The 27,716-nt window shown below is 37.3% G+C and overlaps 2 protein-coding genes and 1 long non-coding RNA gene across 6 annotated transcripts; 2 read left to right on the forward strand and 1 right to left on the reverse strand.

The window, feature by feature from the left end:
* The first annotated feature begins 1,624 nt into the window (after positions 1-1,624).
* Positions 1,625-4,441, forward strand: LOC135628482 (RHOMBOID-like protein 3). The gene is made up of 5 exons (XM_065135159.1): positions 1,625-2,116; positions 2,484-2,647; positions 3,166-3,329; positions 3,423-3,673; positions 3,914-4,441. Exons 1-5 carry the CDS (start codon positions 1,842-1,844, stop codon positions 4,023-4,025), a joined length of 966 nt encoding a protein of 321 aa, XP_064991231.1. The 5' UTR covers positions 1,625-1,841; the 3' UTR covers positions 4,026-4,441.
* A 2,130-nt stretch (positions 4,442-6,571) lies between these two features.
* On the reverse strand, positions 6,572-21,640 carry LOC103979108 (probable transcriptional regulator SLK2). 4 transcript variants are annotated; one of them, XM_009395173.3, is made up of 10 exons: positions 21,502-21,640; positions 20,108-21,072; positions 19,868-19,999; positions 19,130-19,178; positions 17,501-17,715; positions 17,318-17,386; positions 16,363-16,463; positions 8,801-8,894; positions 8,622-8,691; positions 6,572-7,531 (listed from the first exon to the last, which is right to left on the reverse strand). In XM_009395173.3, the coding sequence occupies exons 2-10, from the start codon at positions 20,828-20,830 to the stop codon at positions 6,705-6,707; spliced, it is 2,280 nt and encodes a 759-aa protein (XP_009393448.2). In that variant the 5' UTR covers positions 20,831-21,072; positions 21,502-21,640; the 3' UTR covers positions 6,572-6,704. The 4 variants fall into 4 exon arrangements, with proteins under 4 accessions (XP_009393448.2, XP_009393423.2, XP_009393440.2 ...); XM_009395148.3 differs by having other exon boundaries at positions 20,108-21,139; XM_009395165.3 differs by having other exon boundaries at positions 20,108-21,104; positions 21,502-21,639.
* Positions 21,641-22,717: 1,077 nt separating this feature from the next.
* On the forward strand, positions 22,718-24,514 carry LOC135628261 (uncharacterized). Its single transcript, XR_010492809.1, has 2 exons — positions 22,718-22,897; positions 24,094-24,514. It is a non-coding gene; the product is annotated as an uncharacterized LOC135628261 (long non-coding RNA).
* Positions 24,515-27,716: the final 3,202 nt, after the last annotated feature.

A 27,716-nucleotide genomic window follows, 5' to 3' on the forward strand; every position in this document is an offset into this window, starting at 1 on the left:
CTGCAGGAGCTAACACTGATTGAGATTTTTGAACTTTTTTGTTTTTATTCTTAAGTTGACATCTTTTAGATGCCTGTACAGACTCTGAACATGTTGCTTATTTTCAGTTTGCCATCATGAGCCACCATGGTCATGGTAAGTTCTTTTTTTTATAATCCAACTGTATGGTTGATATAACCTGTTGGCTGATCTCTTGTGACCATGTTATTTAATTCATGGCAAGAAAAGTCCATAAATTTTTTTTTCCATAGATAAAGTTAAATCAAAATGATAAGTTTATGAACACAGGATAAACAAATTGTTTCTTGATCAACCATCTTCTCTCATTTATCCCCCCAACTTCAACATTGGCACATCATTGCATTTGGTTCAAGTTGATCCTTCAATTCCATCAGATACTTTAGAATGAAATGGATGATCAAATCCAAACAAGATGGATCAAATATTAAAAAGATGAATTCAAATATGTTACACAGAGCAAAACAAAAACTCTATATTCACTCCTAGCTGAACACTGCTGCCATCTGCTTAGTGCCTCCAGCAAAAGTCATTGTATTGGCTTGTATTCTTGATTTTTTCACCATAAGATTTACAATGACTTGTTTGTAATATTTGAAATTGTTTTCCATGGTATGTATAAGTCAACTGCTCCTCATGTTATTTTTTTCTGGTAGAAAATTTTTGCCTCAAATACCACATCATGCTTTATACTTTACTCTTCATGTCACAGACCATGAAGAAGTCCATGGTGTAAGTCATGGAGTCAGCCTTTTAAAAATTATAGATTTGGACTAATTATAGATTAGTTAGATTTATATTTCGGTCTTTAGATTTTAAAAAATTATATTTAAATTTTTTATAGTTATAAAAGTAAAACATCTTGCTCTATTTAACATAACGTCATTGATTTACTGATGAAAACACGAAAATAATAGATACAAAGATAATTTTAATATTTTAATTACGTTTTTGGTGATAGCAAGCGTTGACATCGTAAAGGATAAGACGGAAGAGGACAACGCAGATATCGATGTTATGTATTTGCGTCGATGTTACTCGGTGATTCATCGGTGTTGACGTAGATGTAGAGCGACGAAAGAGCCATTTGATATTTTCATCTATATCGATACTGATGTAGATATCGAGCGATCCTTTCGTCACTCTGTATTTATCATTTGTCATCATCAAAAATTTAATTAAAATATTAAAATTATTATCTATCATTTTTATGCTTCGATCGATAAAATCATTAACGTTACGATAAATAAAATTAGATGTTTCACTTTGATAATTATAGATATTTTAATATTTTTTTAAATATAAAAATTAAAAATATTTAAAAAAAATTAATTATAAGATATAATATATAATTACCAAATCGTGACTACGAAAGGATTAAGATACTAAGAGCTTAGTGGCAATTTTGACCAATTTGATACATCTCACGATCTTCGGCATTTTCCGGTCGATTGTTACGTATCTATCGGCAAGATTTTCACGCCAGTGGTGGCTGGCGAGCGATGAGGTGGCGGTTGGCGGTGTCTTTCACGGGCCCACCACTACTCGTCACTCCCCAACCGCCGCCATCATCCCCTGCTGCCCCACTCTCCACCACCACCTCCTCCCCACCAAATCCTCCATGTGTAGAACTAAAATCACAGCTTTGCTCACATTCTCACTCCCCTTTCATGAGCTGTTAACCTCCCCCAGCTCATCATCATTGGCCACCCAATCCCTCCTTGGAAGCGACGCAAGGCCCCTCCGCCACCCCCGCCGCGGCCTTAAAGCCCCCGCCTTCGGGCGCCGGAGAGCGAGGAGAAGGAGGAAAGCCGCTGACCGAGATGGCCAACGTCGAGGCCGGCACGGGCGGAGCTGGGAAGAGGTCGGGCGGAGGAGCGTATTACTACGAGGAGGCGGAGGCGGAGGAGAGGGCGTGGACGGCGTGGTTGGTGCCGCTCATCGTGGTGGCGTGCGTGGCCGTGTTCGTGGCGGAGATGTACGTCAATAACTGCCCCGCCCACCCCGGGCCCTTCGGCTCCTGCGCCGCCCGCTTTCTCCACCGCGTCTCCTTCCAGCCCGTCCGCGAGAACCCCCTCCTCGGGCCCTCCTCCTCCACGTAAGCCCCTCTCCCCATCTCGCCTTCTTCTCGGTATTCCGATAAAGCTCGGATTTTTATTCGTCTGCGGTGCAGGAAAAGAACGATTTCATGTTGTTTGACCAAACCCTCTTGTTCTTTTTCCCTCTCCACCTTCAATTTCACCGATTAGCTTTAGATTTCGATGTTGTTGTTGCTGCTGTTTTTCCCTTTCTCTTCTCGAATCTTTGTAGACTTCGTTTCCTAGCATTTACTGTTTGATTTCTCTTCCTCTGAACATAGAGTGAAGTGGATTAGTACGCGTCGCTACCTTGCTTTTCGAGTTCTTTATCTGGTACTTCGTGGAGTGAGCTTGTTCTCTCTGACTTGCTCGCCCTCTTCTTTGCAGATTGGAGAAGCTGGGGGCTCTTGAGTGGAACAAAGTAGTCCATCAAAGCCAAGGCTGGAGGCTTGTCACCTGTATCTGGTTGCACGCCGGGCTCATCCATTTGCTGGCCAACATGCTGAGCTTGCTCTTTGTTGGAATTCGCCTCGAACAGCAGTTTGGATTTGGTGAGCTTTGTTCTTGTTTGATGCTTTGTATCTACTACTCTTGCTTCTTGTTTTGGTGAATATGGTTAAGAAATGTTGCAGCCATTGTTTGCCTTCTCATGGAATGATTTCTGATCATTCGGAGTTGGTGATTGTCCATTTCAATTTCTCCTTCTATTCAACAGAAAACATGAGGTTGAAAATGTCAGATGCTACTATGTATTGTATCTTAATGTTATACAATGTATTGTTTCTAAACCGAGAACGCGACTTGGTGTCGCAGTAAGGTTGTTCTTTTGTGGACTAGGTGACGAGGATTTAACTTGTGAAAACAATCTCTCTATTTGCAGGATAAAATTATGCACGATAGCCCTCCTTTAGATCCTACATTGACAGGAGCCATGTGCTCTGGACGACCTTTCTTTATATTGTTTCTGAACCACCTAAGTCAAATAAATTACCATGTTGGATTGTTAATTTATTTGAATATGGTGTCGACATGTCAATCATTTCTTGTCTCTAATTTTTCTGTGTTGCAGTGCGCATCGGGATACTATACCTCCTATCAGGCTTTGGTGGGGCTGTGCTCTCAGCTCTTCTCCTAAAGAAGAGCATCTCGGTCGGTGCTTCAGGGGCATTGTTTGGACTTCTCGGAGCAATGCTTTCAGAACTTATTATAAATTGGACTATCTATTCCAATAGGGTGAATATTTATAAGCTTTTTGTGGAGTTTGAATTTATAGGAGTTTAGATTAGTTTAGCACCTCAGTCTAACAGATACGATTCCAATTTTTAGGTTGCAGCTCTATTGACTCTTGTGGTCATCATCGTGATCAACTTGGGTATAGGCTTATTTCCTCATGTCGATAACTTTGCCCACATTGGAGGGTTCTTATCCGGTTTCCTCCTGGGTTTTGTTCTATTAATCCGGCCCCAGTTCGGCTGGCTGGAACGGGATGATCTCCCCCCTTCAGCCCAGGTTACATCCAAGTACAAAGCTTACCAATATGTCTTATGGGTGATTGCATTGCTTTTGCTGATAGCTGGGTAAGTCTTCCCGAAAATTTCACACTATGCATAAGCATTTGAGATTAGCATCAAACATTATTGGTTTTACCACACTCTATAAAAGTCATTTCAGTATGCATTAACCAGCAGTATTGTTTGACAACTTCTTGCTTTTATTACCAATCGATCAGCAATGATTGGTCAAAATACAATGTTGGTGTTGCTATTGCCTATCACATTCTTTGGTTCTCTGCTCACATCCGGCTGTTTCTTGTGCAGATTCGTAGTCGGCTTAGTCATGCTCTTTAGGGGAGTGAATGGGAACGACCACTGCCACTGGTGCCACTACCTGAACTGTGTGCCATCATCGAGGTGGAGCTGCGACGCCTAAGAAACAATGAGCTTTTGCTTGTGGAGGCGGCGAAACTATGTGATGCCTTTTGTTTTATCGTACTTCGAATACAGGTGTACATAGCTAAGAACCTCATTTGTCGTATCTGTTATTCGATCGTCCAGAGTGATGTGTTACCAACATTTCAAGTGTCTATCCGTCAATTCATCTTTTCAGATGTCATGATAAAGCTCGGTATGGTGATGGTAGTGGCAAGATTGTTCATGTGTAGGTGGGATTAAGGCTATTAAGATCCCATGAATAGCTGCCATCCTGTTGTCCATTTGGTGTTCGGCAGCTCTCACGATTCTTTTCTTATGTCATTCTTATTATTCTGCTGGTTGGTCTCATCGCAAACAGCTTCTTTTTGGGTTGGATCTTTTTCACTTTATTTTCCTTAGGCTATTAATTCTTGATGTGTTTGACTGGCATTGCCATGATATTATTTTGGATGCTTGCAATTTTGATGATGATGATGATGATGATCATTTCGCTTCTTAGTTGGTGAAGTCTGGTACGGGGCTGATGTTGGGATATTGGGGAACCATCAGAATAGTATTTTAGGTTATATATTGATTTGCATCATTCAATATTATTAAACAAATTTGATTTGAGGATTAAATTTTCATCCAATAAATATTATATTTAAAATATTGATGTGATGATAATAAATTAGACTTACTACAATTCAAAAAACTGTTTGATAAATTTATACATTCACATACTTTGGTACCATAAAATTTTGAAGATGTCTTAACTTAGCTCATAAAGGTAATTTAGGTACTGAGATATAATCTTATCTACACTAGAGTTCGTCGTATTGAGCTATACTACTCGATACGGACGATACATACTGGTCTGATAAGAAATCAATATGTGGATCACAATAAATTAGGCAATACTTATTGCATAACCTTGTATCATGCGATACGGGGTTTGTACACGTTGATAATAGTCTAAATCCAATCATTATCGACCTGTATTGAACGATAACAATCGAATTTCGATCATTATTGATCAAGGGTTTAGATTGCCCTATTTTAGAAGATCAATTTAACCGTTTGAACCATAGAAAATAATTTTTTAAACCTTTTTCTTTGTCACGGTCGTTCGCATAGCATGTAAAAGCAAAGGTAAAGAGAAAGATAATAGCATCAGTTGTACCGTTGAAAAGAATCAATAAAAGTGATGAGACACATTATCAATCGTATTCAACAACTCGTTTGATCCAGAGACATGACAACGACATGAACAGTAATGCCTCGATCGATAACGACGATGACGCTTAGGAATTTATGGCTCCGTCTACAGAATTTGAGAGTAGTGCATGGATCAATAAGTAGTATTTTACACATGTTACTCAAGATTCAGACTATAGAGCTCAACGAGGTACTAGCCAAGTTTATACACGAAAAGAGAAAGGGAAAGAGAAGACAATGGATGATCTTAAGGAAATGCGACAAAGCTTACACAATGTAGATATATAGTGAAGCTCATCGTATTCATAGCTGTAGTATTATATATAATATTATGGTAAAAAATAATATGATAACAATTGGTTATATTTTTCCGAATAATGGTATAATAATTGATCTTATGATACGAAATAGTAGATCAGTGATGAAAGTAGAAGTTCTAACATTCTTCATGTTCCACACCAATACATGCCACAATCGTCTTTACCTTAGTAGCTAGCTTGAACATATATGATTCACAACGATTAGACTACGATCATTATCACATTGATATACTAATGACATACGATGTATCAGTATACTATATCAGAAAATTATTTTCAAAATTGATTCTAACAAATATATCAAATTGATATAGATATATAGATGATCGAAGATATTTTTACCATATCCTCGATCTTATATTGCAAAGACATTTTTACCATGTCAATTCCCTTCGTATCGAGTATGCTAAACGTTGAAAGGGCAAGCATTGCCTTGTAATAGAGATTTTTAAATTAATGAAGCCAATCCAAAACAGTATAAGCTAATTCTTGAAAGGTTGTGGAATTGTGATTGTCTAGTAATGGGTTGATGGCATGTTTAAAGGAATTAAGTACCCACCAAAATGCAAGAAAAATAGAAAAATTGTAGGCAACAAAATGCACCTTAAAGTGAAGTGAAGACTAATCCATCTATAGTATCGAAAACATAGATAATGTGATGGCCTATGATAAATATAAAAATACTTATTATGTTTTACATCTCTGTGAGCATACCAAAGTTTGCCCAAATATCAATGTTTCATGCATATAGTTGTTGCCCAGGCTAGCATTTGTGATATTTACATTAAAGGGATGATGCTAAACAGAAAACTAGATAGTGATATGACAGATACTTAATGGATGAACATATTAAGCCAAAAATGACTCTGGTAATGTGTCTGCTGGCAACTACTTCACCAAAAGGGCAGCAAATCTTCCAAACTCATCATTGCATTTACAATCCTCCAAGGGGTTCCATGCATTAGTAAAGACCAACACAGGAAGCAAGAAATATAATTCCAAGAATCACCATTGTGCAACCAAGCACTTCAAAGTGGGAAACCTCATAATGGCAACATAAGAATCCTTATATATGTTGAAGTATTTTGCAGATACTAAGTGGAGTTAAGAAATTCTCAACAAACTTATAGATAATTTCACACCATTAAACGTATTTAACGTCACCATGAATCCCCATTGAACATGCCACTTTCCGAAAATTCTTGAGCAATGTGATCCATTTCTGACAAATCCATGTTCTGAGGCAAGTCAGGTCTTGAACTAAGACTGTTGCCACTGTTATGGATGGGGTTGCCAGCAGTGGCAGCAGATTTGAAACAGTTACTTCTGCTTGAAACAGCCCCTGTGCCATTATTAGGAAAGTTTGAGGGCATATTTTGCATCTCAATCCCACTTCTGATTGATCCACTGATACCACCTCCAATTGCATCTCGAGCTGCCAAATTAGCATTTGCATTGGAAGCAATAAGAGATTGTTGTGGTGCTGCCTTGTTGTTATTCATCATCTCTTGCAGCAGCTGCTGAATTATATGTTGCTGCATGTGTTGGTTCACCTGGGAGGTTTGCACACTGTTCTGCTGGGGCAAGCAACCATCCAATGTAGGTTGCTGCTGCTGTTGCCCAGATAAATTATTGGCAGATGCATTTGTTATAATTGATGATGAACCCTGAAATTGCTGTGCATGTTTGGAGGCACACAAAGAACTCGAAGCATCCTGTTGAAGCAAATTGTGCTTCAAGTTCAGAGAATTTCTCAGCATATTCTGGTAGCTGTTTAGTGCATGGACACTTTGCTGGCTGCCGTTAACAACTTGGTTAGCTGCTATATTGTTGTTCATGTAACTGTTTAACCCTGGATGGATGCCAATTACTTTGCTTACGGCACTCTGATCACCTGGCAGACTATTATAACTCATCAGCTGCTCCGTCTCCAGCTTTTGTTTTTGGAGCTTTGCTGAAGCCTGCCTTGTATAGTTCTTCAAACTCTCTGTAGAAAATGTTTACTTACATTTTAGAACCAACTAATACTAGCTATTTTCCAGTAATTTCCTTAGCTGAGACTCAATTCAGGAAATACAAGCAAATACAAAGACTCATTATATCAAGTTCAAACATTTAAAGCAATTATTCAGGCTTACATAAAATTTAAATCATAATAACTCAAAAATCGAAATAAAGCATAATAAAGGAAAGGACAGATCACTCTTAAACAACTAAACCTAATAATAACACATGACAATGGGGCACGTGCACACGTGTGACGTATGTCATAAAACAAAGATAAAACTTGCAACTTCAAGGTCATTTATTGCTAGATATCTTGGGTGAAGCTAACAAAATTGCTAAATATGATTATGTTTGATAGAATATTTGTTAAGATGAAGATTTTAAATATGGTCAGTATTCATTTTTTTGGGTTATTTCTTTCAGCAATACCAGGTGATACAAGTCAAATAGCTAAAATGGGCTAACTGACATATCAACTTTATTTGGCCGAAACCACTAGCTAGCATGGTGCATGTGAGGCATAGCCTAGTGGTGGTTTCATGCCGTGACGAGTCACTCCATCCACGGGTAGTCCCTTCATACTCGAGCTCCCTCACCATGCTCAAATATTAGGTCAGCTCTGATACCAAATGTTACAACCCGAGCCTGATGAGCTAACTAGCCTATCAATTTCGTTTGACCCAAACCACTGGCCAAAATGCTTAAGTTGAAATTGATAGTAGTACACTCATCAGATCCCTTATAAGCCAATCTTAATCTTGTCCACTTTCGATATGGGACTAATCGAGGGTGTTACGATAGTTCAAGGTCTTGAAACGGTATTGGACCAAGACTTTAAACCTTGATTAAGACTGTTTACTTGGTAACATACATAACGCTAATGGCCTTTCAAAATATATAATTTTGATGTTCGAATGCTGATGCTTTAGCATGAAATGCAGTATGAACATTACCCTGGATTGAGAATGTTTCAGCCAGAAAGATAGATCTGTGAAGCAGAACAAGTGACAACTCAAGGCAAACTAGCTAAGAAAAATAAAAAGATAATCTATTAGATCCTATCTTTATACCTATTGGTCCAATCTTCTGCTCCTGGCTAAAATCAATCAAGTCCTTCATGCTACTGACAACCTCAGATATCTGAGAAAGCAAATGAACAATCAACAACTTTATGGAAAAATTAAAAGGAACACTATCACAAGTCGATTTCTGAACAAAACATAGAGCACCAAAATTACTTCTCAATTACCTGCAAGCACCGAACATATCTTTTGGAGAATCCTAAGTCATTCAATGATTGTAAGTCCAAATTTCTTGCTAGCTGACGACCTGCTGTTGAAAACCTATAAAAGAAGATGCATCACATGGTAAGCTTACACATTTTATTTTAAGAAAACTATATATCACAATTAAATGAGCATGCTCAGAGATAGAAATAAAGCATCACACGGCATCATTTTATCAAACAAAAAAGTTAGCAGACATATCCTGACATCACAACAGGAACCATCTTACGACATAGAGACAAAAAAAGGCACCTCCACTAGTACTAGATGCTCCAAGTAATTGATTTTTCGCAATGTACATAAGTGACTTGTGGAAGAATAATAAATAGCAAACTGAATATTTCAAGGATAATCTCTATTTAAATTTTAGGCCAAAATTTGGTATCATGTCCCATCATTGTGTTCATCCAACACATCTTATCATTCAAGAGTCATGGATTTTAACATCACGAATCATGAAACCACCAATATTATGACATGTTATATTGATCATGAAAACTAAAGATGTCTGAGCCTATAATTCATCTCGTATTAAGTATCAACAAAAATATTATAAGTCATCCACACATTTAACCAAGTGAAAATTATCAAGTAACAATCTATCTAGAATCCATAGATGTTGATTACTTAATGGTTATATCAAGGTTCGTTGTACTGCCCAATATGATATGGTATGGGTGGTATGTACCGGTTTGATGGGTGACCGACAAACGGACAACCTTGTACCGGACGGTTAAGTGTTAGGTACCCTACATCGAGCGATACAGGTTCTGTATCTGGCGATTCGATCAAAACTCGATTGTTACCAACCTGCACCAATCAATAATGTTGGATTTCGATCGATACTGATTAAGGGCTGAGATTTACCTATTTCCAATAGTCAATTTAACCGCTGGAATCAGTTCAAAAGGTTTTTAAACCCTTTCCTCTCTCCTCTTTCAACCTTTTTCTCTCTCTCAAACTCATGCTCACTCATATCTCCCACTCATTCTCACATTTTCACACTCTTAAACTCAAGCGATGCTGTGATTTGTGAATTGGATCAAATTTAGAGGACTCATTTGGAGGATTAACATTTAAGTTAGTGGATGACCACTCTAATCAAGAGGTATGTATTCTCTTTCTAGATTTTTATTGATTTATGAGATGATTAACCCTATTCTATGAGGTTAGTGTCTATTATGTTGTTTGACATATTTATGATCATAGAGTTGGGTTAATCAGAGAGTAATTAAAGCTTTTAATGATGTGATTAGTCTGTTTAGTACTGACTTAATCAAAATTAGACATATATTTGGTGAAATATTTGTATTTACTGCATATTAGGGTAAGTTACATGTTTAAGATGGTTTATGAGATTTAAAAAGGTTCTCATTAAGGTTTTTAATATTATGATTAATGGTTTTAATGATGATTTCATCAAAATTTGATCCACATTGGGTCAATTCAATGTAATTAATTCGTATTAGGATGTTTGACATATTTATAGTGGTAAAAGAGGGCCAATTAGGGAGTAATCATGTTGATGATGTGATTAGTAGATTTAATAATATTTTTTTATAATTTGACCAATATTAGGTTAATTCTATGTATTTAATGCCTATTAGGATGTTTGATATGTTTATAGTGGTAAAAGTGGACTAATTAGGAAGTAATAGATTTTTTAATGTTGTGATTAGTAGATTTAATGATGATTTCATCATAAGTTGACCAATATTAGGTTAATTCTATGTATTTAATGCCTATTAGGGTATTTTTCATGTTTATAATGGTAAAAGAAGGATAATTAGAGAGATATTAGAATTTTTAATGTTGTGATTAGTGTATTTAATGATGATTTCATCCTAATTTGAACAATATTAGGTCAATTCTATGTATTTAATGCCTATTGGGGTGTTTATCATGTTTTTAGTGGTAAAACAGGGCTAATTAGGGAGTAATTATGTTTTTTTAATACTGTGACTAGCGGATTTAATAATAAATTTACCATATTTTAACCTATATTTGATCAATTATATGTATTTAATGCCTATTAGGATGATTGATATGTTTATTGTAGCAAACTATGGTTCATTACATATAATCGCAACTTATTATTTCTGATTCGACAAAAATTAAGGCTAATCGCAACTTGTAAATTTGATAAATTTTTGTAGCAATATGATTCCAAAGTAACAAGCACATGATGATGCTTGGGTATGGTATCAGAGTATGGTATCTTCAATCCAAGAGGCTGGCACAGGGATTGAACCTCCAACGTCGAAGAAGATACATGACGGTTATTTAGATGAGAATATGATAGAACAAAAGGATTGGATCAAATCCTTCAAGAAGCGATGGGACGATTATGAGGTGACACTGATATACGATAGTTAGACAGGGCCTACAAGAATAAGCATCGTCAACTTTCTTGTGTATTGCAACAGAAAGGTCATATTTCATAAGTCGGTTAATGCTCTCGATAAAATTCAAGATGCAAGCTAGATTGAGAACCTAATGGACAGCGTGGTAGAGGAGATCGAGCTATAGCACCTTATCCAGATTGTCACAGACAATGGAACTAATTTTAAGAAGACCGATTGACAATTGATTGAAATAAGGAAAACACTGTTTTGGACTCCATGTGCAACTCATTGCATGGATCTTATGTTGAAGGATATTGGTGAGTTACCATTAGTAAGAAAATGTGTGGCAACGGCACAATCGATGACAAGATTTATATACAACCATCATTGGGTCCACTCGATATAGAAATATACAAATGGTAAGATACTCCAACTCACATCACTTAGTTTACTACAAATTTTATCGTCTTAAATCAATCCAGCAAAAGAGATAGGGTCACATGGCAATGGTCACATCATAGGAATGGTCAGATTTAGTATATTCAAAATCAAGTGATGGAAAAAAGGTAAAAAAGATAATTCTTTCTTCTAGATTTTGGAAGGTCGTGAATGAAATTATAAAAGGAGTGGAGCTACTTTATGTTATCCTCCGTAAAGTCGATACGGAGAAGCATCTGCAATGCCTCATCTTAGACATATATTGCATACAACAAAAGAGGGGTCAAGAAAGCATTTGCTGATGATTTTAAGGCTGATCAATACTTACAGATCATCGATTATAGGATCGAAGTTCATATGGACCAAGACATCCATAATGAATGTAAATTCATATTAAGAGTTACTTATAATATAAATTTCAATATTCAAATTTTTTTTACAAACAAAATCATTTGTCTTACAACATATTATCTAAATCTGACCATCCAATTTCGGTATAATCTTAGTACGCGAACAGATTTAATGTCGGCATGAAGGAATGTAATATACCGAACTATTGTCAAAAAGTGTCAATGCAGTAAATGCTATTACGAACGGCCAACTATTCCAAGAAACTATCGATTCATTCTTTAACGTCTAGTAAGGGAAAGTTATACACATATTGATTATAAATTAAAATTGTCACTAATGATTTGTTATGCGAATAAAGTCATTTATATCTTTTTACAATCGAGTGGTGGCTACAATTAGGAGGGTCCGCACCCAATTTAAGGTTACGATTTGTGTACCTCCACAGACGACAACATTAAGTGGCTACGAACGTAATTGGTCAACGGTCGCATTGATTCGCATGAAGATCTACAACAAACTATCATATAGACAGTTGGAGAAACTAGTATATGTCTACTACAAAATACAGCTAAGGTTGCGGTGTGTGGACCTGGACAAGGAGCCTGAGAAACTAAAAATTAATCCCATCGATCTCGAATACTACAATGAAGATTCGCAGCCAATGTTGGAATGGGTCGAAGTGAACTAATATGATCCTTCACTTAATATGATGAGAGATCCTCCACGTCCTTTGCGTTTTATCACTGAGGCAATAGAAGGAGGAATATCTCTAGTAGAAAGAAGTTCCCCTCAGTCAAAACGTGACGAAAGGAGCCAGACAACCACGAGTCAGACTACTCGAGGTCATGACACCCAACCAAAACAATCATCCACCTAGCGTGTAAAGGCATAGGTAAAGGCTAAGTATCTGCCACACCATTGGAAATAATTGAGTTAGGCGACGAGATAACTTCTCAATCATATCCAGCAACCCGCTCGATCCATAAACATAGCAGTGACGTAGATGGCAGTGACTTAACCGACGATGGTGACGACGCTTGGAAGTCGATGGTTCCGTCTAATCAGCTTCAGGGTGGCATATGGACCAAGTAGTATTTTATGCATGCCAACCAAGACTCAGAATCTGAGATCATGGAGCTCGACAAGGTATTGGTTAGTTTTATACACCAAAGGGGAAGGGGAAGATAGTCGATGATTTTGAGTATAGGTGACAGAGCCTATACGACGTAGATACAGAGCGAAGCTTATCGTATTCCTAACCATCACATTATGGAAGATCTTATAGCCAATAGTAATCTCGTGATAGTTGGTCATTCTTTTTCGAGGCTGATCAGTCTTATGACACAGAACAGCAAGTCAGTGGTGAAAGTAGAAGTTTTGGCATTCTTCAACCTCCACACCAATACATGCCACAATCATACTTACCTCAGAAGCCACCTCGGACACGTGTGATTCACGATGATCATACTATAACCATTACCACATTGATGCACCAATAACATACGATGTATCAATATACCATGTCGTAGGAGCAATTTTAGGATTAGGTCCGACAAACATACCATATTAATATACAAATACAAATGATCAAGGATCCCGATCCACCACTTGTGGAGTCCAATCGTTCTTTTTGATGATAGAACCAGGTATATCCATCAATCGATCCATTTATTACTTGATTCATTTGAATTTTAAAGTTGGAGTCCAACTCTAATATAAGATTTTTCCTATTTTTCAGATATTTTCTGAGGTTTCTTTGGCCTTTTCTCTATGCCATCAGCATGCCTCGCCGTACCAACACTCAGCACACCAATATGGGGTGGCACGTGCCGTGCTGCTGGCTGGTCGACACAGTAGCTTAGACCAGTAAGTCACATTATATAAATGATGTTTAGATAATTTTCTTTTATGTGTGGCATGTGATGGCTCAATACAATGATTTATCATGAAACAGAACCTAGATATAAAGCATTTAGATAATCAAACACATCGACAAACCAACTAAAATATAGTACCCAATGCCAAAAGGAAGAACTGAGGACAAACTAATCAAGCACAAAAAAGTACCAATAGTTTTTTGTATCAAAATAAGCTAAAACAAAGAATAAAATAATCAGATCATTGTGTAACAGTAGCTGCAGAAAGCACATCACAAAGCCAAGGGTCATGAGCATGCGTCAACACTGTGAATGTCTATCTTTTACCAACTAAACAAAGGGAGCCTGTTTTCTGTTTATTGTTTCAAAACTATATGAGAAATTGTGACTGTTCTAGTTTTAACTAGTTCATGCAAAACAGATTCACAAATGCCACTTTCAGATGTCATATCAGTTTGGAACTAGTATGAATCTCATTGAAATCAGAAACTAAGTGGGTAGACCTCAACAGTCCAAGTTTTATAACATATTCTTTTCCACTTTCCATTAGGATTTAGCTTGCAGATAGCATTGAAGCATCAAATAAAAAATACAAGAGATTATATATATATGTATGTATGTATATATATATGTATATATGTATATATATATATGTATATAAATGTATATATATATGTATATAAATGTATATATATATATATATATATATATATATATATATATATATATATATATATATATATATATATATATAGTTTTGCCATTAACTATTATACTAAACAAGGAAGTATCATCTGCATCTGTGTCAATCTGCTCTTGCAATGTAAATTTAACCACCAGACACCTACCACTTCCCGGACTATCCCTAGAAAGAACCTAATCGAGCCACTAGAACTTCCTTTGTCTGCTCAGAAGCCAACCTACATTTTCCAATAACAGAATTTCAAATTTTCGATGTTCCAGGTCAAAGGATTACACAATTAGGATAAAGTTGATAGGAAATCCAATGGGAATGATCACCATATTGTCTCATTTCGTATGATTTCCCTAGAGAACTAGCACATTTAGTAGCAGAAATTTTGTCCAAAACTTTCAACAAATTGGATAAGTTTCACAACTAAACAAATTAATACTGGAAGTCCATCTCAATGATCTCACAGAAACTTCAATGTGATCCAAAGCACTATTTCTATTTTAAAAAAAGTCTTTCTTTTCTTGATTGTGTACACTTTGGACATTCCTACATATCACCACGTTCAACAACCAAGAGAATCAAAGAAAACTAAATAATAACTTCAGAATACAATGACTTGAATTGAATACAACAAATTTGTAAGGTTGTCATTTCAAGTCTAGAAAATCATCAAACAAACCGTGCTCATAGCCCTAAACATCCATTCTTTCATAATAAATCAACCCATATATTTTATTTTGTTTTCTATCATATCTTATTCACTCTTAGTGTTTCACTTGGATAACTAGAGTTCCAAATGAAAAGAGTTTCCGAATTATAAACTCGGCCATTATGTACATCCGACCAGTATTAGAAAATCATTTTTATATTAGAAACTTAGACCTGCCAGTGCATTTTAGTACTGATGCCACCTCAACCTTAAACAATGGCCTTTACAGAAGAACTTTTTCTAAGATCTTTTGTTAATGTAATCAGTTTATTTAGTCACTTAGTGATTGAGAAGATGAGAGACTTGAACTTGAAAGAGATAGAGCATCAGAATTAGTAAGGGTTCCGAAATTGGCAATCACAGGTGTAAAAAGCTTGTCAGAATTAGTTGTTTGAGAGCTCCACCCATCCATGTGTTTCAAAAATCAGATGTTTCAAAATCAGAAGTAGTGGGTCCACTCAAGACAAGGTAAAGTTCAGTTAACCACCCAAATTTCAACCTTATTTATTCATCTTTTTGAATAAGATCAAGATTCAAGGCAAGATACTAACATATGCACATCAGGCCTCTAACGCTAAAAGATAAAAGATTATGCATATGATGAACATTTGACAATCTTGAGTTTTAGATACTAAGTTCAGAAAATGAAAGAGGATTTAGTCATTCACACATGACAATGACACTAACTACATTATCTGAAGATATTCACAAGCAGATATTTCAAATGCATTACATTATCACAAGAAGGCTAGAGTATTGAGTCTTTTCATGAATCATCAGACAATGCAAACATACTCTGAGAAATAGGAACAAATATGTCCGTATCACCACCTAAACTGCTCAAAGTTTCAATAAAAAAATTCCGACGGACAGAAATCAGTTTCTGTCCAGAAATGTGTGCTAAAATTTGCTCCACCGTAACCAACCTTCATGACATAGCAGCCATCTTTAAAGTGCTTTTCATGCAACCATTATACAAACCAAGTGTTCTAAGTAATCTAAGATATGGGCTTACAATCAATGAATAAAGAATATTTTAGTTTGAAATTTTAAATATACAAAAGGTTTGAGTGTGTCCTACAAACAAGATGGCATAAATACGTTTACTCACATATTGCAGCTTGTTTGCAAATCTTGATGTGAAACTCCAGCCGTATTATTCTCAGACACAGCTGCTTGATATTTTTGAGCAACTTGCAATAGTTGGTTAACCTAAGAAGCATTCATAACAAAATGAATCCCATAACATGATCAAATTAATATATAGTAGTATGTATTTGTGTAACATATATCCAGACTCACAATTTACAGGTATAAAATAAAATATTAATATTAGACTCACATATGTGCTAATATTAGATTCAAGAACCAAGTGGGATGGATACAATATTTTTGTTTTTCACATTGCCGTCATGATTATATCAGCATTCTTTTACAAAGAAAATCCTTGTGCCAAGTGGCAACTATATGGCAATATAATTGCATAAAAAGTCTTTTAGGTTAGCAAAAGATGAAATTATAAAAGATTCATCAAGCAGAGACATAATTAAGAGCATAAAGAAAAACACGAATCTAATAGATTATGTAATGAATTGGTGCCAAGCATCTGTCCTAACATTAAGAGGCTCTCTGAGCTGTTAGTGACAACAACATAATGACCTAATTAATTTAAAAAATGGTGATAGTTCTTGAACCCTAAAATTTTATAGGCATTATCAATAAGCAGAATTGGCATGCTCTTAGAGAATGAAACTATTGATTATCTAACTGAATTTTTTTTAGTTGGCCAGCGAGCACTTAAAAAGAATCCATCCATTACAAAGAAAAAAGAATATGTTCTTGAAGAAAAGCAGTGACATCCTAGTGAAATCAGAACCTATAAGGAATGGCAGAAGCTACTGTATCACATAACATCAATTAATTATTTAAATTTCATCAGGTCATTATATGTAATCTATAAAGTTAAGAGCATAAATTTGGCTGTCTACCATAGTTACTACTTCAGTTCATTCTTAATATATTTAAGAACTTCCCAGAGCAGACATAATCACAGATAAACCAAATACCTGAGGTGCTAGCAATCTACGAGGAAGAAACTCTTCATGCTGTCGAGCACAAAATTCCCAAAATAATATCTGAACCATAAACCAAAAGTATGAATTAGTTTACAACAATAATCTGTAACAATGAAACAATAAGCAAGATTCCGTTTATAAGAAAGAAAGGTAGTAGTTCATTCAACTAGGAACCTTCAGTTCTGGTGTGAATATTATTCGGAGTTGTCCATGGCGAACAATACGTAGATGCTCATAGACACTTTCTTGAACAGCTTTTTCATACTTCAATACCATAGCTCCAGAGGACAATCGGCACTCATGAGGCATGTCAAGAAACAAGTTTTCATCAATTACACCACGGTCAAATTTAATTTGAAAAAGCCGAGGAAGTGCTTCAAAAGTAGCCTCTGCAAAAAGGCATAAAGGACAATAACTTAGAAAATCGATCACAAGTAGTAGACTTGCAAAGAAATAAAGATTGATGAAATCATATGAAAGAAGTATTTCTGTAACAATACATTATCATATAGATAAAGTTGTACATATATTGTTCACAGAGAATGTAGATAGGTGAGCTATATTACATGTTTTGCAGGACAAATTTTCAAGTCACTCAAATTCTGGAAGCAACCAATAGGAGCCAAGAGAGAAGCCAAAATTGCATGCACATGTCTTACTGATTGGGAAGTTTTAATTGAGAAAATAAATTACAAAAGTACAATTTGATGCCTAATATCTAAATTGTGGTGAGCGTTACAGTAATCATACAATAGATCTAGTAGCATTGCTGCAGAACAGAAACTGTTGCTCCTCATATATTCTATGAATCAAGAGAGAAGCCTCGCAGGACAACACATTGAAGTCTACATAATATTGTTTAACTTAATCTTTTTTAACTTTCCAAATTTTATACAAATTGAATCATGATGTTGAGTTTGCTGAGCTTTATTCCAATGCCAATAGTACAAAGATCCTAATATTAATGCAAGAGTTGTTGTGATAACACAACATTTCGAATATCATTGGCTTGCACCTGCTGGTACAGACTCTGACACACTTGTCAGCCAGTTATCAGCATGATACATGCTGATGCAAATTAAATCCATTGTTGACAAGTTCACTGAAAAAATGCCATACAACTTCCTATCTATAAGAATAAAAGAAACATTTACTCCTCAACAGGAACCACTCAGTTAAAGGTCCCTAACAAAACAACCAAAAGAGCAAGTCTTTAAGGCTTCTAGAAATTTACAATTGCATAATATAAAGAGTAAATGAACATCCTGAAGTTTTATCATATAAATTTGCCTTTGAATGAATTTTGGACACAAAGAAGATTATGACATAAAATAAATCAGAAAACTTGATTTCCCTAGTATGTCATTGTATTACGTCAAACAATAAGAAAAAAATAATCTGTATACAAGCTGTGAAGTTTGATACTATGATTTTTTGCATAATATTATCAGCACAAGGAACGTGAATCCTCGACCAAGTCGCACGCTTGGCTTGGCCAATATAGAGACTAAGTCAGATGATCTTTCTTTAAAACAATATCCAAATCTCTCCTCTTACTATACTACTGAGACAGACACATTATGCATAAGCTCAACCTTATACACCATAACTAAAGTAACCACCTATAGCAAAATATGAGATGAACCACCTCTCACTAAGAAGGGGAAGAAACAGTCACGAGAAAGCATGTGCAATAATAAGCACATGAATTCAAAGCAGTGAAATTGTATATTAAGGTGAGGTAAATTTCAAAGGCAAAGAAGCTACCCTACTAACAGAATAAATACAGATGATTCTACTAACCAAATCCTTTTCCAGATTTCGAACCACAAATGTCGCACTGCCATGCATCCTGAAACAAGCAAAGAATGTGCAAGAAATATATAAAAAGGGTAAGATAGCCTTGTCATGCTAAGATATACATAACAATATAAGCATATTTTCTTTGAAAAAAATATATGGTTTTCTGTTTTTTTCAGTTACAAAATGATATTTTTTCAGATGGAAGTTCATCCAATGATCAGAACTGTACAAATTCAAGAAACTTTTAGAAAGCTGATATGTCGAATAACAATGGATAGAAAACATTATAGATAGAATAGACAACAGAATTGTATACACTAGAGCAGGTGGCTTTAAGACACACCATTGATGCAATTACAAAGCTTACATTTATAGAGAAAATAATCTGGTCCTTCAATGGGAGAAAAGCATGGTCTTTATGGAGTATGAAAAACCAAGATGATAAAAAAATGAATGCCATCAATCTTCTCCTTCTGGTTGAGTAGTGAGCCACCAGGAACAATACAACCAAAACCCTACTTTCACATCACATTCTAAATGTCAATCTAGATGTTGTTTTAATTTGCTCTAACTATTTCTATGCATTTTTTATGCATTTGCAAGCAGGCAGTCAGATAAGTGTTTTTCCCGCCCATGTAGACAAACATGCATATGTTGATTCTGGGATGTCAAGCTCTCGACAAAATACACAATAACAACCATTGAGTTGAAGATGTATGAAATACAAGAAACACTTACCACAGCCAACTGTGGGAATACACCAAGGGCATGATTGCCCATATTATCATACAAGGACAAACACCACCGTTTCTTAGCTCGTACTGCAAAATACTCAGCCACAAACTTCCTCCAGTATAATATAGAATTATTCTGCAAAGAGAAGAACTTTGTTAGGACACCTCGAAAAATGTGACAATGATATGAGTGTCAATCATGTGAACATATCAAATCGCAGTGCATATGCAAGAATCAGCTCACAGGTGACCGATGACGCTGGTGATACAAATATTGCATAAGCCTGCGAGAACATATTCCATTATCAAAGGGGCGCTTAACAGGAGTAACTGGCTGAAGAGTCTGAGGTTGCACATGGTGCCACAATTGCTGTTGCTGCTGCAAGTTGATAGGGGCTTGTTGCATCTGAGAAAAGGATTGAATTATCTGCTGCTGCTGCTGCTGCTGCTGCTGCTGATGTTGCATTAGTCTCTGCTGTTGCAAATAAGCATGCAGCTGTGGGTTTTGCTGGCCCTGCAGCTGCATAGGGTCATGTCTCTGCATAAGCTGTTGAACCAACTGCTTCTGCAGGATATCCTCTTGCCTTATATCAAGCTGCATTTTTTTCTGAGCATTCATTATATTTGGGGTTTCCCGTTGTGTTAACTGGGATGTTGCTGTTGAGAGCCCTTGTTTTCTCACGTGCTCTTGGAGAGGGCTCTGCTGCACAATGGAGCAACCATCCATCACCGAAGAACCCGAGATGTTGGAGGAGAAGGACATGGGTGAGGCAGGGATACGCATATATGACTCGTTGTTGAAGCTGGTGCTTCTTTGCAACTGAGCACCACCAGAGAGTGTTGAGTTGGCGTCAGTGACGAGGGAGCTGGCACCAACGCTTGGACCGGAGGAGTTTCCCCTGCTGTTTAGTATTTGGTTCATGTCACCAGAAGCCGGTCCAAAACCAGAGCAGTCGTTCCCTGACATGGAGCTCACAGGAGCAGGGTTCTGGCCACCATCGCCCTGGAAGAAGATGCCAGAGGCGGAGGAAGATCGGGACGGACCTCCACCTCCAGCGGTGACCCGCGAAGGAGCCACTGGGGGAGTGGGGCCCAACTGGCGGGTGGAATCCAAGCACCTATCCAGCGCCAGCCCTCTCTTGAACAGCCCTCAGTAGAAGAAATCGGAACGTAATCGCCGCAGATTCAACAAAATACCCACCTTTCTTGCTGCCAATTGCATCCAAACGTAGTAGATCGAACTTGAAAGTAATCAACACCAAATGCAGATAAACCGCTATGAGACCAAATCAAATAGTCAAATACTAATAACCACAATCGCAACTTTCACGAAGAAAGCAACGCAATTGCACGTATTGCGCCTTAATTATCACATAACAAGATCACGAGGAGGAAAATAAGGCATAAACCCTAATTTCTTCCCGTGCGAGTGAGCGATAAAGAAATCCAACAGGCCTTGACAACGCCCCGATCAGAAATTTATCACAACAATTCACCCCTGGCGAACTGGAATATGTATCATCTCAAAGCATAAGAAAAAACGACACTTTTGATGAATAATCGAAGAAAAGACGGAAAATCTTGGAAGAGATTCTTCAAACAAAGTAAGTAAACCAACGAGCTGGCTACAGCGCTTACCCTTCGAACCCCAACGAGCATCCACTGACAAGAAAATATCTGAAAGACCGAAGGGATCAACAGTGACGCTTCGGTGCTTCTCTTCCTCTCTCGCCCCTTTCTCGCGGCGGCGCCGACCGACGAGCGGGTCTATTTATCCGTCGCGGGAACTAGAAGAGGGTGGTGACCAGTGGGCAACCATAGTTAACCGGCTATAACCGGTTACCTCGAAACCTACGTGTCACCATCTTACTGTCCTCTTGTCGTGTTGATAATCTCAAGGCTGCGGTGTGATGCCTCTGATCGGACCTGACACGCCGCGCACGATGATTGGTCGAGGCCTAGATATCTAAACTGGAGGGTGGCAACTGCAAACCGCCGACTCACACTCCTGTCGCAACGCACCCGTAACGCCACCGCTCTGGACCACTTAGGTGGGTCCCACCTAGCCATGGCAATTGGAGGTACAAAAATTGGTGTCGTATTCAAGTAAAATGTCATGCACGTGCGTGACCTTTTCTTAAATAGCATTTCCCGAGCTGCACTCGTCGTACCCAATTCTACTTACCGTAAAATGTCATGGTGGGCCCCACGTTCCACTACCAATTATCTGGCAGGTACATTTGTGGGTTACGAAACGGATTGATAAACTAGTTTCATTACATTATATCTGCTCTGATTTTATCCTAAAATTTATTGTTGTTTAAAAGCCTAATTATTTATTTAGGCACCGACTTCGATAGTTAATTCATGGATGCTTCTTTCTTGGCAAGCAAGTTTAGGTCCATTAGAAGGTTGTTCTTTTCCATTAGAAGCTTACCATTACTTGGATTACAGTGGTGTATTCTTTTTTGAGAATATATTTTTTTAATTTTATTGTGAATGATAATAAGACTATAAACCTAATAATCGATATTAATCAATGCACCTTAGGATATGACCAGTGGAACAGAAACATATGACGAATATAATAAATATTATAGGAACGTTACTTACCTTTAAATTCAATTTCGAATTGATCAAGGGGGATCCAAACCCGATTTGAACGGATCAAATAGATACAGATTTCGGAACTCGATGCAATGGCATCCTTATCGGGCTTACCTGACTCGACAACACGGGTTTGGATCGATCCCCGATGATTGATCCAATAAGTTGGCGTCTCATGTAACGGATCCTTCATGATATTATGCGGGTTCGGGCCCTATGTGGATCCGGACACGATACTGATGCGGCTTAGGACGTATCGAATGGTCCTCTCACTCGTCGGACCATCGCCTGGTCGGCTAGCGTCGCAGCAAAGAAGCGACTTCCCAGCCCCTCGCTCCCGGCGATGGCGCCGACGGCGGGAATCGGGGTCACTGTCCTCCGGCGCTTGCCCGGGGCGTTCCACGGGCATCGACTGCCCCAGCGCGAGGTGAGATTTTTGCTCCATTGATGCTTCTTGTTGATCCACTGGTTTAGGGTTTGAAGTTGGATTTGTAACACAAGGCAGCAATGCTAAAGTTGGCATGGTAACAGAGCAGACAACCATTACCTAATCTAAATCAAGTGTATGCCTCATGTCACTCGCACAATGAAGCTTGCCACTATTAGATTACCTCGTTGATATACTTGAGATTTTTTGCATAGTCCAAAATATGGTGTTCGATGTAGGTTCTAGGATGGATGACATTTAGATTTTACAGCATAGGGCTGAATGCCTTCAGTGAACCTGAATAATTTCTCGATGCTGATTCTACATGATACTGGGGGAGAACACTCTGATGCCAAAATAGAAATTCAAAAATCAACAATAAAGTACAAGTCGGAAAAGTTGGCACAAGATTTATGTAGTTCAACACTCCTTACCTATACCCATGGAGTAAATCAAAAAATTCATCACATGAAACCAAGTTCAAGTTCATTTGAGTTAATCCCATATCAGACACAAATCTCCTTATACACATGAATCAAAAGTGTCTTCTCACACCTACCAATACCTGGAGAAACATAGATATATATAAAATAATATAATCTTAATTTTCAAGATTTTCTCCCTTCACGAAGTGGTCTTTTCATACTTGGATTTCTTATTCTCTAACGGCATTGGCACTAGAAATCCAAAAATACTTAACAACCCCAATATGAATATCAAATAGAAATGTGATATCTTTATTCTTCCATAGTGCTTGAAGTAAGCATGTCAGAGTGCACAGATATGTGAGGTCTTGGAGAGAAGAAAACAAATTCTTATCTCCCATAATAGAACAAAATGAGATTAAAGATGGTTACACTGAAACATGGTACATGAGTTCAATGTCTGGGCTTTGCCTACCTGCTGTCTTCAAGAATAATGTCTGGCTCGCAACACATACTGTGCTAGCCCAGGGCTAGACAATGTGTTTTGCATGCAGTGATGCAGCTCATATATCCTTGATCATGCTTGTATGCTAATTTTTGGTGGCAAACATAGTAAATTTTTTAAGGCAAATTGAAAAGCAATATATTTCAAATGCTTGCAATGTTATAATCTGAACCCTGCATTCTCAGAAATAGCATTCTGGTCCCCAAATATTTTAGTGTGTTTATGGTGGTATATCACAATGACCGACATGGTTTTATTACACCCAGGGGTCTGATGAGTTCCTGAGAGGCAAAGTAAGATAAGATTGGGAGATTCAGGGGACGGGATATATGTGGCTTGCTGATTATGATTAATCTTGACTGCTGATAGTGAATTTTGAGGACAGCTTTCTACCGGAGTCAACATCCATGAAGCTTGCTGCTATTTCAAGTTTAACCAATAATTTCACCGGGGCAGCTGCAAAACTCTTCAATCTATGTTGCATGCATCAAAAATGCAAAAATTACTTTGCAGTTCAGTCCAGTGTGGCATGCTGGAATATTCATGTTCTAGGCTACAACTCGATCCAACCAAAACCCTAATGTGTCTAATCGTTATGGTTGGTCTAAATCTTTATGACGTTCTACGTGGTGGTGGAAAGTGGTAGTGCGGTTATTTTAAGGGATAAAATGTTCTCTCTTTTATGCACAGTCATTTGTATTGCTGCTTTTAATCTTCAAGAGGCATATTTTTTGGCTGACTTGGTGGCCAACAAAATCTAGCTGTCATTGTATTTTGATGATGTTGACTACAAGTTTTGGTAGGTCATAGGCATTAATTTTAGACTATAGAGACTTTTTTTTTCCAAAATTTGATTGGTTGGCAATTGTGGGCAACCATTTTCTCATTTTCTTAAAGAATGACCTTGCATGTGCACATGGGGACAACGGTTAATTGCATTTATAATGATTTGGTCTATATTTTAAATATTCTCAGGGTTTCCATGAATGCTGGGTTGTTTCTTGATCTTTTTGTTATGACATCGTTTTTTTTCATTAGTGTGATTGCCAGTCTAATCTCAAGAATCTAAACTAGTGTCATGAAGGTTTCAATAGAAGTTGTGTATTAGAGTATTCAAACATCACCTGGAAAGAAAACTGTAACACTACATAATGGAAAATTATTAATTTGAACATGATGATCAGCTTAAAACAAAATTCTTAGTGCAATGAAATAATCTTCTTAAACAAGCTACGGATGGCCATTAACTTACCAACCAAATTAGAAACTACATCCTTAGTTGTTGTTCAAAGTGCTGATACCATGTCGGCATTACATTTATGTATGCTCAGCATATTTGTAATAAACAAACAATTTACACTTAGGAAAGTATAGTTCAGAATTGTCACTGATTGAAGCAATTTGACATGTTTGGGTGATATTTTACTTGTTCTAATCTCTAGAATGATGTCATTATTTAAACTCAAAACTTAGGCCTTTCTCTCTGTTTAAATATTTATTTCCTTACAGTTCATCGATATCTTTTGTCTGACTTAAAAAATTACTATGAGATGACTTCAACAATCAAATAGACTCATTTGCTAGTATCCTCTGTGATCAGAAAATGAATTAGCCTATGGACCAACAAATATTCATGCATGTGCTACCTATCTAGCATAAGGACATAATTGTTGTGTTAACTAATCATGATTGTTTTATCTTAGTTGGAATTAGGTAACAGTAACCAACTGTTTTCAATGTTTGTTCTTGTGTATGTTGCTTTGTAATCAAGTATCATTGTAACAGCTAGGTTGTCCCCTTCATTCTCATCAAGAATTCCTCATCACATACCTATGGCATTCAATGAATGTAAGATCAAATTTCCCTTTCGGACAGACATGTCAACCACTACTGCCTTCCACTCAACAGATTCCAGTGTCTAGCTTACACTGATTCAATTGAAACTCCTTGCTGCGATATTAGTATGTATGTCGGCATCAGATGTAGATGGAACCAATGTGATACACTAACTGCATCAGTTAGTCGGTTCAAGCTATAGTGGATGGCCTCAATAATCTGGACCACTGGCCTACAATTGTGAGTGTGGTCTTCATCCCCAGCAACATCATGCTCCATGGCTTGATTGGAGATGGAGACTGCTCGACAATGTTTGAGATCTCAGCACCCACCCAAATGTGATATTCATATTAGAGGTTCCACATTTGGGTTTCCTGTTCTTTTTCCACCCAAAAATACATGAAACAGCAGTTGATTTTCCTTGGTTTTCTGTTGAAAGAACCTGTAACAAGTAACATTAACTTTTAGATTTTCATGGAGTGGATTATAGGAGCAAGAGAGTCTCTGAATTTGACCCTCCAATAACACATGTTTTATGGGCGCCTCATATAATAGTCCTTTCTTGCTGTGGCTTCATCAGAATAAAAGTTAATGGGGCCAACTAGCAGTAAAGAAAAGATGCATTGTTGTCCTCTGTAACCATATTAGTTGTCCTCCATGTGGTGGAAGTAGTAGTAGTAGTAGTACTCTCAGGAATATTAGACCCTTTAATAAAAGGTCACAAGACATCTTAAGATCACCAGTAAAGAATAATACATGCTTGCTTTGGGTTTACAAAGAGAAACCAACCAATATATAAAGGTGAGAAAATATCCCTACAGCTTGTATAACATATAACAATGCATGTCCTAATGTTTGATAAAGCTACAAGTTATTTTAGTGGAACATGAAAGCATACTGCAAATTTATGAGGCTTAATTAGAGGAGTGTGCAGTTCAATTTCATCAAAACTTGATAAATTGTTATCTACAAGTTCTCTACATCTGGTCAATTTATTATACTTGTCTTGTGGATGTCTAGAGTTCAACTTATCAATGCCAATTTTGCTTTATCTCCCTAAGCCTTAGGCTACAATTATAATCCCTTGAACCCTAAAGGTAAATGCACCATATGGGGGATAATCCAAAAACCCATTTGTAATTTGAAGTATTAAAAATAAATGTTTATTATGTTATGGAGGAACAAAATCTGACTTTTGTTTTAGATGAAACCTTGGTGATCTTCATGTGAAATTTAGAAGGACCATCGGTACTAATAATCAAAAGACTGCTATCAATGATTGAAGGCTACTAGGTGTCTCTAATGTATTATTCATTTGGGTTTGTGCAAATATAAATATTAATTGAAGAATATTGTAGTTAAAAGTAAACCTTGCACAAGTAGTGGGTGATTATTTGTGTATGATTGAACTGGCTTAATAAATAATGAATTGGTATGAATACTGTTCCAAGTTGTTTGTTGAAGACGAAGAAGAAGACGACAACTTTAGGTCACCCATTGCCCCCACTAATTTAAATGGTCATTAATTAAGATGACCTAACTCTACTATTAAATCACTTTCTTCCACCGCAAGAAGGAAGACACGATGTATACCGCATTGTTTGTTTTCCAACACATGAAGAAATACATGTATTCGAAACGTGAAGTCTACCTACCTCTCTTCTCCATCACCAGGTTATTATGATGATCTTACTTTTTGAGTAGATGTGTTCGATACATTGTTTTCATAGTACGAATGTACTATGACAGCTTACTGAACTCTTAAGCGGCTGATTATTTTGCAATTGTTTTCTGTTTATTATATATCGTCGTGATTTGTCGTTAAAATCAATCGCGAGGTCGGTACGCGGTCGCCAAATCGGACGGTGTGGGGGGCCCCACCGTCGGTTTTTATGGTGGTGGACCGTCTCTTTCGGATGGCGTGGTCGAGAGGGAGATTGACGGCTCCGTATGACCCACGTGGCACTGCCAGCGAAGAACCTCCTCCCGCTGTCGGTGGCTGACCTCCGGGCCCGGTTCGCCCCCCGATGGAAAGGAAAAAGACCGGACCGGG

This window comes from Musa acuminata, chromosome BXJ3-1 (assembly GCF_036884655.1).
Source record: "Musa acuminata AAA Group cultivar baxijiao chromosome BXJ3-1, Cavendish_Baxijiao_AAA, whole genome shotgun sequence".
Lineage (NCBI taxonomy): Eukaryota > Viridiplantae > Streptophyta > Magnoliopsida > Zingiberales > Musaceae > Musa > Musa acuminata.

Excerpts from the sequence above, each read along its gene's own strand:
- LOC135628482 (XM_065135159.1), top strand. The coding sequence starts at position 1,842 with ATGGCCAACGTCGAGGCCGGCACGGGCGGAGCTGGGAAGAGGTCGGGC. Across the intron at positions 2,117-2,483 it reads CTCGGGCCCTCCTCCTCCAC|ATTGGAGAAGCTGGGGGCTC; the intron begins GTAAGCCCCTCT and ends TCTTCTTTGCAG. Across the intron at positions 3,674-3,913 it reads TTGCTTTTGCTGATAGCTGG|ATTCGTAGTCGGCTTAGTCA; the intron begins GTAAGTCTTCCC and ends TTTCTTGTGCAG.
- LOC103979108 (XM_009395173.3), bottom strand. The coding sequence starts at position 20,830 with ATGTCAGGGAACGACTGCTCTGGTTTTGGACCGGCTTCTGGTGACATG. Across the intron at positions 19,179-19,867 it reads TATTCCCACAGTTGGCTGTG|GATGCATGGCAGTGCGACAT; the intron begins GTAAGTGTTTCT and ends TGCTTGTTTCAG. Across the intron at positions 17,387-17,500 it reads TATTCACACCAGAACTGAAG|ATATTATTTTGGGAATTTTG; the intron begins GTTCCTAGTTGA and ends TTTATGGTTCAG.